This window comes from Narcine bancroftii, chromosome 1 (genome assembly GCF_036971445.1).
Source record: "Narcine bancroftii isolate sNarBan1 chromosome 1, sNarBan1.hap1, whole genome shotgun sequence".
Classification (NCBI taxonomy): Eukaryota; Metazoa; Chordata; class Chondrichthyes; order Torpediniformes; family Narcinidae; genus Narcine; species Narcine bancroftii.
The window spans coordinates 96,370,313-96,381,197 of record NC_091469.1 but is presented as its reverse complement, the minus strand read 5'-3'; the positions used below and the strand labels follow the sequence as shown (position 1 = coordinate 96,381,197).

General features: G+C 43.7%; 1 protein-coding gene across 1 annotated transcript in view; it reads right to left on the bottom strand.

Annotated features, from left to right (window-relative positions):
• Positions 1-4,979: 4,979 nt before the first annotated feature.
• paxx (PAXX non-homologous end joining factor) overlaps positions 4,980-10,885 on the bottom strand; it is a 31,601-nt gene continuing 25,695 nt past the window's right edge. Inside the window, exons 7-8 of the mRNA XM_069932917.1 lie at positions 8,130-8,226; positions 4,980-5,219 (exon numbers count right to left, since the gene is read on the bottom strand). Of these exons, the coding sequence (XP_069789018.1) occupies positions 5,159-5,219; positions 8,130-8,226 (158 nt within the window). The 3' untranslated portion in view covers positions 4,980-5,158. The remainder of the gene's footprint in view (positions 5,220-8,129; positions 8,227-10,885) is intronic.

Here is a 10,885-nt window from a genome sequence, read left to right as displayed (position 1 = left end):
GACACAGTTCCTGCACTCCCTCCGACATACAGAGTCTCTAGTTCAAGTTCAAGTTCATTGTTATCAAACTGTTGTAAAGTACAACTGGACTAAATGATGTTCTTTGGTCCTCAGTGTAAAAGCGTGCAAGCACAGAGATAGCTGGAAGATGCTTTGTGTGAGGTGGTAGAGATCCTAATGATTTTGCCAGCCCTCTTCAGACAATGATCCCAGTAGATCACGTCAATGGGAAGTTGGGATGGAAAGGGAGACCCTAGTAATCCTCTCTCCCACTCTCATGGTCCTGTGGATTGACCTTAGATCCAAAACTCTACTGCAACCTTATGCAGCCAGGCAAGATGCTCTCAATAGAGCTCCTGTAGGAAATCAACAGGATGGTGGATGGTAATTGCACTTTGAAACTTCTGGTTTCTGCACACCGTTTAAATTCACCAGGATCCCAGTACCCACCTTCTCATTCAATTCACCATGCCTCCTTGAAACTTGGTGGGTTTCAATGGAAATTGTATCACACTATAGTGTGATACACGCCATGTATTTTATAGACATCAACCTGTGTTGGAACATTAATTGTAACCATGTCCATTTGGCGCAGGTTCTGGGTTCAGTCCTCATCGCATGTGCTGTTGGTGTGGAGTTTTTACGTGGGTGCTCTGGTTTCTTCCCCATCCCGAGGACATGTGGGTATGGAGGTTAAATGGCTACTTTAAATTCTCACCAACATATTGGTGAGTGACAGGGTGTAGAAGGAATGGGGAGAAAGTGAGGAGTCTGAAAATGGGAATAATGTTGAGATATTGTTCACATTTGGTTGATGGTCAGTGTAAACTCGATGTGCTTTTTCACTGAATTTGTCTGTAACCTTGTCAGCTGAAATCTGCCTGTCCCACACTACTCAAGTCCTGTGCGTACTGAATTATGGAGTTTTATTGCATAAAACTTGTCTTTAACAATTTGTGCTGCTGTATGCCAAGAAATTGCACTGTATTGCAAATGCCAATTGTGAAATTCTGCACAGACACAAATATTGTTCTTCCAATTAAAATGTATGTTGCATACATTCATTCTCTTGAGCATGACCAAACCATTGGCAACTGCCATGGACAATGAGTGGTACTTGGGTCAGGAGGAGAGAGATTGGTGAGCTGGACTTCACATGAGGAGGGGGAGCCGAGAGGCTTATCCTGTTTGGGGAAGGGATGCAGATAGATTGGGAATCAACCGTACAACAAAAGGGTTTGTCAGGATTGAAAGCAAACTATAGAGGAATTCAGCTAATCAGGCAGTTTCTATGGAGGGAAATGGACAGATGACATTTTGTGGAAAACCTGCTCCAGGGCTGAAAAAGAAGAGGTGGGAGTGGTGGTGGGGTGGGTAGCAGGCTGTATAAAAGAGGGTTGGGAGGTCAGTATGTGATAGCTGGATGGAAAGGGATGATGTACAGATGGAGCAGGTGATGGAGCAGGAGGGGTGCAGTTGGGGGACAGGACGATACATCAGGAAACCTCTGCACACTAGAGGGGCTGTGGCCTGTGTGATAGTACAGATTCTATCACCAATGTGTATATGTACAGATGGCAGTGTAGGATGACTGTGATTGGCTGAGAGTGTAGCCACACCTACTGGCAGGTCTTAAAGGATTGCTCCTAGCCAGACCAGGTCATTCTGGACTGGTCAACCTACTTATGATATGCTCCAGTCCTTTAGTTAATAAAAGCCTTGGTTTGGATCATCAAGCCTTTGGTTCTTTCGACGCGCTCTACAACTTGGAGAACAGATGACCTTGATGGGATAGGGGCAGGAAACCACTGTACATAACAACAGGAGTGTGTTCAAGAGGTCAGTTATTATTTGGAGGGGTTGGAAAACTAGCTGCACATCAGAGAGGTTGGGGTTGGCTGTATATCAGAAGGCGTAGTGTCAGGAGAGTTTACATTGGCTGGTCAGGTGTTGAATTTTGGAGAGTGTGGCATTGGGAGGCTCTGCATCATGGAGGATGTGGTGTAGGGAGACTGCATGCTGGATGGGGTGGCATTGCGAGACTGCGCACTGGAGGATGTGGAGTTGGGAGTCTGTGTGCACTGGTGGGTGTAGCGCTGGGAGACTGCGTGCACTGAAGGGAGTGGAGTTGTAAGATTGCGTATTCGAGGGTGTGGCATTGGGAGGCAGCGGGCTAGATCGTGTGATGGGAGTCTGAGTATGCTGGAGAGTGTAGCATCAGGAAAGAGCACTAGAGGAAATGGCATTGGGAGTCCCTGCACTTTAAGGTGTGGTGCTGGAAGACTGCATGCTCTGGATGGTGTGGTGTTTGATACTGTGCAAGCTAGAGGTTGTGGCATTGGGAGACTGCGTGCAGTGGAGGGAGTGGGGTTACGCGATTATGTACTGGAGAGTGTGGCGTTGGGAGGCTGTGTGCACTGGTGGGTGTGGTGTTGGGGGTCTGTATACACCGGAGGGTGTGGCGTTGGGAGACTGCGCTGGAGGGTGTAGTGCTCTGAGTCTGTGTACTGGAATGTGAGGCATTAGGAGACTACGTGCTGGATGGTGTGAGGTTGTGAGACTGTGCACTTGAATGTGTGGCATTGTGAGACCATGCACGCTGGAATGTGTAGTTTGGAGAGTGTGGGGGAGGCAGCAGTTTGTGGAGGGGCTACATATAGATGTTGATGGGAATCAACATCTTCCTAAGCAGACCGCCATCCATAGATTGTTTTGAAATGTCACCTTGTGCAATGAATGAGCTTTGTCTGACCTTCATTCTGGGGTGAAACCTATTGAAAATTCAGCCATTTCCTATTTGCCCTGAAGATTAGGTTCACTCCAATAGGAAGCTTGTTGTTGGAAGTGAGAGTGAGGAAGATTCTGAAGAGGATTGGTGCATCAACACAGCCTGGTATTTTCCAAAATCTGCTTGCTGAGCATCACATGTTGCACACCATTGTGGAGAATGTAGAATATGACGCCAGGTATTTGGGAACAGGACAGGACAATGCTGGGCTTCCTTCGTTCTACAGTAACGTAATGGAAGAGTCATAGAGCCGCACAGCATGAAAACAGCCCATGCCATCCAAATTGTCCCACACACACTAGTCCCACCTGCTTGTGTTGCTTCCATATCCCTCTAAACCCATCCTATCCATGAACTTGTCCATTTTCTTTCCAGAATTGCAATAAGAAATGCCTTATTTTGGTTTCCTTTGTTCCTCTTTGAGGCATCAATCATTATAATAAATGATTTAATCCATTGAAAAGTAAATTGGTGATTTTTATAAAGTCAGACCACCATCTTGGCACATGAAAACCTTGTATTTATAACTTTCAGATAATCAAATATCCTATTAGATCATCAATGGAAGAATGTCATCAGTAGAAGCAAACTTCAACAGTTGGCATTCATCATTCTTGGTTATTTTTCGCGGTTTTAGACAGTTCAAGAGAGTGTCACGACAGTTTGAGCCTCAAAACTGTGGGTTTTATACCATGGAAGGATTTTATGAATCTGCCTAATTAATACCCAATTACTTCACAAGCTCATACCCAAAGGATAAACTGAGGCTGTCAGAATCAGAAGCCCATTGCAGAGATAAAGAGAAAAGAATTCTTTCAAATTTCAGAGAGAAATTGCAGGAGTCCAAACCTGCAGCCTACAAAAAGCCATTTCAAAAGTTTGAATAGCTGATATGATCATGGTGTCCAATGCTAATGCCTAAAGACTCACTACATTATAGCTACATTTCTAAAATGAAGATGAGAATGTTGCCATCATCCTGCATTGCTTTAGAATTCCCTCTGGGTTTTACTTGTGTTATTCCAGCTGAATTTCTGAGTTAAACCCTCATCATTCTCATCACACTTTCTGCGCTCCTCCAATCCTCACTCCATCTTTCCTCATTCCATGCTCTCCAATCCTCACTCCATAACTTTCCTCATTCCATGCTCTCCAATCCTCACTCCATAACTTGCCCCATTCCCTGCTCTACTCCAATTCTCACTCCATAACTTGTCCCATTCCTACCTTTCCTCCAATCTTCACTCCATAACTTTCCTCATTCTATGCTCTCTAATCCTCACTCCATAACTTGGCCCATTCCCTGCTCTCCTCCAATCCTCACTCCATAACCTGTACCTGTACTATTCCCTGTGCTTCTTCAATCTTCACTCCATAACTTGTCCCATCCCTTGCTCTCTTCCAATCCTCACTCCATAACCTGTACCTGTACTATTCCCTGTACTTTTTCAATCTTCACTCCATAACTTGTCCCATCCCTTGCTGTCCTCCAATCCTCACTCCATAACTTGACTCCTACCACTCCCTCTTACCCCATCCATTCCTGCTCTGTCACCCATTATTTGATACCTCCCATTTGTCACTATTGAGAAACTTTACCTTAAACTCCTGTGTGAATCTCAGTGAAATGTGAAAGTCTGCAGTCATCTGTGATTGTAGCACAAACACACAGAAATGCAGTGCCCAGAGGATGTAAAGATATATTACCGATGTTTCAGACCTGAGCCCTTCTTCAAGGTATAAGCAAATAACAAGAAGGTATCAGAATAAAGACAGAAGACTGGCAGGGGAAGGAGCTCAGACCAACAAAATATGTTAATTGGATAAGAGGAAAAGTGAGATTGATTTTGGCTCTGTGAAAGGAGACAGAAGTAAAGAGGTGTGAATGTGTGAGAGAGACAGAGAAGGAGAGGGAGAGGGAAAGGGGGAGAGAGAGAAAGAGAGAGAGAGAGAGAGAGCACAATGGGGTAAAGGTGACAGGGGGGAAGAAGAGGAAGGGGGATGGTTTAACAGAAACCAGAGAAGTTAGTGTTAATGCCATCTGGTTGGAGAGTGCCCAGACCGATGATGAGATGTTGTTCCTCCAATTTGCAGGTGGTCTCAGTCTAGTCTGGCAGTGCATGAGACCATATACAGATATGAACAGATTAACTACACACTTGGATACAATAATTCTACCTTTCTTTCAATCTTTAATTTAAAATACTTTAATAATTTATGTATTATAAAACAACCCCAGACAGCATTTCTTTTAAAATTAAGATAATTGTATTCAATAACAAGATTAAGTTATGGGAGAGTACGCATCATAGCAAATATCGCCATCCTATTCATTCTGAATCCGGTTCATGTTGAAAGCAAAGGGAAGCGTCATTTGCTGTTTTCATCAAGACTGTTGTCTTCAAAGCTCACCCCAGTGGGAGTCTTGGTTCTGAAGGAAAAAAGTGATAGTTTGCATTTATTCTTCAGAGAGTACAATGTATCTGTATTTGCACCAAGCATCAATGGATTTACGTCCTTGCAAATGCAAGCTACAAAGAACTAGAAGATGTTTGGGGCAGGAACAACACATAAAGGGACAGTTCTAAAGGACATGTATAAGAAATCTGATAACAGAGAATCATTTGTTTATACATTAATAATCCAGTTTCTGCAAAAAAAGTACCATGAATGAAAATGGAAAGCTTGCATCCCCAAATGCCAGCCACTGACAGTAAACTCTTGCTCTCATTCTCAAATGACAACCCACAAGCAAACACCAAAGCCCGAAAACCCCACAACAGACCCATCCAGACACTGGGGAATGCAGACTCCCCAGACCAGGACACACACACATAAGGGATCACAGGGACACCCTAACCCAGACCCAACCTTATCCTAAACCCCCCCCAAATAACCAATCGAGAACCACACACAAGCCCTAAACCCCTCAGCAGACCCAGCCAGACATTGGACAATGCAGAAACCCACCAGAGGAGAAGAAACAAGGCCCAACAGGAGCCAGAAACAGGCAAAATGTAATGAAAACATGGGCCAGCCCAAAGTGGTAGTTTAGAGTGACACAGAACCCCAGTGAGGGGAATGATTATGCCATAGCCCGTTTATTGACAACCTACTCCTGTCATTCTTTGCTGCAAACTTAGAATACGATGCAGCCCTGAACTGATGTCCATTCTCCTCTATATCAGCACAGGATACATTATAGGTACATTAAAAGTAAAAGATTACTGAGGGATAAAATTGGACCCCTTGTAGATAGCGAGGGTAGGCTGAGTGAGAAGTCAGAGGAAATGGGGGAAATTTTGAATGATTTCTTTGCCTCGGTATTCACTAGGGAAAATAATATTGAACCAGTTGAAGTAAAGAAAAATAGTGGGGAGGTCATGAAGCATATAAGGATAACCGAGGAGGTAGTGATGGCTGTGTTGAAAAAGATAAAGGTGGATAAATATCCAGGACCGGACAAAATATTCCCAAGGACACTCAGGGAGGCTTGTGGACAGATAGTGGGGCCATTAACAGAGATATTTAGGATGTCATTGGCCATGGGGGTAGTGCCAAAGGATTGGAGGGTGGCGCATGTGGTTCTGCTGTTTAAGAAGGGGTCCAAATGTAAACCTGGGAATTATAGGCCCGTGAGTCTGACGTCTGTGGTGGGCAAGTTGATGGAAAGTGTTCTGAGGGATGGTATTTACAAATATTTGGAGGTACAGGGATTGATAGGGAGTAATCAGCATGGTTTTGTCAGGGGTAGATCATGCTTGACAAACCTGATTGAGTTTTTCAAGGGGGTTACAAAAAAGGTTGATGAAGGGAAAGTTATGGATGTTGTCTATTTAGACTTTAGTAAAGCTTTTGACAAAGTTCCCCACAGGAGGTTAGGAAAAAAGGTAGAGGCATTAGGTATAAATAAGGAGGTAGTGAAATGGATTCAGCAATGGTTGGATGGGAGGTGTCAGAGAGTAGTGGTAGAAAATTGTTTGTCCAATGGGAGGCCGGTGACCAGTGGAGTTCCTCAGGGATCGGTCCTGGGTCCACTATTGTTTGTTATATATATTAACAATCTGGAAGTAGGGGTGGAGAATTGGATAAGCAAGTTTGCGGATGATACAAAGATTGGTGGTGTTGTGGACAGTGAGGAAGATTACTGTAGATTAAAAGGTGATTTAGGAAGGCTGGAGCTGTGGGCTGAGAAATGGCTGATGGAATTTAATACAGATAAGTGTGGGTGTTACATTTTGGAAAGGCAAATCAAAATAGGTCATATGCATTAAATGGTAGGCTATTGAGATGTGCAGAGCAACAAAGGGTTTTGGAGTTATGGTAAATAGTACCCTCAAGGCTGATACTCAGGTAGATGGTGTGGTGAAGAAGGCATTTGGAATGTTGGCCTTCATAAATCGGAGTATTGAATTCAAGAGTAGGGAGGGTATGATGAAATTGTACAAGGCATTGGTGAGGCCAAATTTGGAGTACTGTGTACAGTTTTGGTCACCAAATTATAGGAAAGATATAAACAAAATAGAGAGAGTGCAGAGAAGGTTCACGAGAATGTTGACAGAATTTCAAGGTTTGAGATCCAGAGAAAGGTTGTGCAGACTAGGACTTTTTTCTTTGGAGCGTAGAAGATTGAGAGGGGACTTGATAGAGGTGTTTAAGATTTTAAAAGGGACAGACAGAGTAAACGTGGATAGGGTTTTTCAATTAAGAGTGGGGGAGATTCAAACTAGAGGGCATGGTTTAAGATTGAAGGGGGAAAATTATAAGGGGAACATGAGGGGAAATTTCTTTACGCAAAGGATGGTAGGGATGTGGAATGAGCTTCTGGCAGACGTGGTCGAGGCGGGATCATTGGTGACATTTAAGGAAAGACTGGATCGTTACATGGATAGGAGGGGACTAGAGGGGTATGGGCCGGGTGCTGGTCAGTGGGACTAGGAGGGTGGGGCTTTGTTAAGGCATGGACTAGTAGGGCCGAACTGGCCTGTTCTGTGCTGTAAGTGTTTATAGGATCTAAAGGAAAGACATTCTAAGCCCGTGCTCTTTTAGGAGCAGAACATTTGTAGCTGCATTTTTGGACCAAAAGGATACATGGTTTTCCCATCTGCCTCCTCTGCAACTTTCTGCTGGCCTCCCTCAGTTTTGATCTTGCTTCCCTTCCCTCATTGTACCATCAGCAAGTGTTCCATCTGCTGCCCACTCTCATGTCTGGAATTCTCACCTCAAGACACTCCAGTCCACCTCATTACCCTGTGTTAATCTACTGAGGAATCTGTTGTCCTCATACTACTTTGATCTGAATGATGGTAAAACCTGCGATTAAAAAAAGCTAATTGGATACCTCTTTCTGCCTGGATTTATCAGAGATTCTCCTGCAAATCTCTTCTTTGTCACTGGCAAAAATCCAGACTCACTGTTCTTCATCTTGTAGTCATAGTCTGTTCAGAGGCAGAGAAGACAATTAAAGTGGGAAATCTGCGCGTGAGTAGTCGCGTGTGTCTGATTGTATGTGTAATTGTATGTATGTGTGTTTGCGTGTGTAATTGTGCATGTGGTTGTGTGTGTGTGTGTGTGGTTGTGTGTGTGATTGCGCAGGTATGAGGTTGCGTGTGCAGTTGCATGTGTGCTAGTGAGAGTGTGATTCTGTACCTGATGAATCTCTGAACTGCTCTGGACAGGTTAGATCACCGGGAGTATTTAAAGAGGAGATGGGAAAGTGGTACAGAAGAGGATTGAGAAAAATGACCCATCATTATACAGAATAGTGGGGCAGGTTGGAGGGACCAGATGGCCTATTCCTGCACTGCAGTCTTCTGTTTGTGTACCAGAGGAGGCATTCAAGCAGTTGGTCCATAATATCAAGTGCACATCATATACCTGTTCAATACCATTAAAGTACCTGCTCCACCCCCCAACAAGGCAATCTGTTCCAGATACCCACTATTCTGAGCTAGAAAGCTCTTTCTTGGATCTCCCTGTTTTACTTCCATCCTCTAGCTTTAGCTCACCATGCTATGAGTAATTGTTCCTTCCTACCTATTTGTATTTCTGAGGGTTCACCCTCAGCCTCTCCACTCTAAGAGAAAGCCAACTCAGGCTATCCAGTCTCCCTTTCACAGATGATCCACTACCCCTCTTTCCCCACCCCCAGAAGTGTCCTTGTGATTCTACTTTGCACTGTCTCCAGCACAATCATATCCTTCCTATAGGATGGTGACCAGAACTTCACTCAACAATCTAGTTTTGGCCATCCATCATTAAAAAGTGTTTCAATAATCCTTCCAATTGTATGTTCCTTGCCTGTCCCATTTACTGAAGGCAAGAATCCTGCATGCCTTCTATTGACCTGTGCTGCACCTTCAGAGATACTTAAACAGCAAGGGTTCTCTGTTCCTCTACTCCCAGGGGACCTACCATTCATTGTGTGTGCTCTATCTTTATTAATCCTCCAAAGTTCATCACTTTGCACTTCTCAGAGTTAAATTCCGTGGGTCATTGCTTTGCCCACCTTATCAACCAATCAATCCTGTAGCCTGACTATCTTCCTGTCAAAAACACCATCAACTTTTCCATCACCTGCCATCCTACTGATCACAGCTTCAACATTCATATCCAAATTCCTAATGTATTTAAGAAACAGCCAATCCCTCTGGCACAATAGCAGTTGGAAGCTTCCAATCACAATAGAAATCTCCCACCACTGCATTCTATCTCATGTAACCAAGCCAATTTCAGATCCAATTTGCCAACTTGTCTTGGACCTTTTGGGCCACTTTTCCCTGCAGGACCTTGTCAAGGGCTTACTGGAATCCACGTGGATAAACAGCACAGCCCTCACCAGTACCTTTACTCAATCACACTGTTCAGACAGGATCTGACAAAGCCTTGCTGATCATTTTTGATTAATCCTCCCTTTCCAAGTGGAGAGTAATCCTGTCTCCTAGACTATTTTGCAATAAGTTCCCTACCACTGACATTAGACTCACAGGCCTGCAATTATCCTTATCTCTCTTGCTCTTCTTGAATAAAGTCCTCCAGTCAATTGTAACAAACTGTGTCCTAGCAATCTTCTCTCTTAAGTCTGCTTATCGTCAAATATCTCCTTTTTAACTGTAACATGCTCTCGAATTTCACTGTTCCTCTTCCCTAAATTGTCAAACTATAATATCCTTCTCCTTAGTGAATACAGATGAGATCAGACAAGTGTAAGGTGATGCATTTGGGAGGATTCAATGCAAGCAGGAGATGTACAGTAAGTGACAGGGGAGTGCAGATATACAAGAGACCTGAGGGGGGGGGGGGGAATCTATGGTTCACTCATTATGGCTATGTTGGTGGATAGGACATTCAATGTGCTTGCCTTCGTAGGCAAGGCATTGTACGCAAGATTTGGGAGATCTAGTTACAGCTGCATAAAACATTGGTTAGGATGCAATTGGGAGTATCGAGTATAGTTCTGGCTGCCAGAGCATAGGGAAGGGATGAAGTTCTCTACAACTATAGGTCTAGGATCTAGAGGCATCTAGATGACTTATCTACATATCTCATCTAATGCCTCCTGCTAACTGTTTGGAGACTTGTCAGATAGTACCAGCAGAATAGCTGCTCCTTTATGTTCCCTAGCTCAACCCAAACACCTAATTTGATGAGCCTTCTAGATAATTACTCTCTTTACTGTGTTTATGGATTCCTTAATCAATATTACAATGCCACCTTCTCTTTTACATTGTACCTTGGACTGTTGAGTTACCAATTCAGGATTTCTTTAAACTATGCTTCTGTGAAGGCAATCACATGCTGATCAACATTCTGACTTTATGTGCCTTATGTCAGTTAGGTTATTTGCTTTAAATAAACCCATAAATAAATTTAGCCTTGCATTCCTCCCAGGTATTTTATTACAGCTGTGTCTACTCTGCCAAATGGACTGCAATTAGTTTGGCTTCTATATTTAATTGTTTTATTTTTTTAAATTTTAGAGATACGGCACGATAACAGGGTCTTCCAGTCCACAAGCCCATGCCACCCAAATAAACCTAATGACCCCACCAACCCTGAATGCCTTTGGAATGTAGGAGGAAACCAGAGCACCCAGAG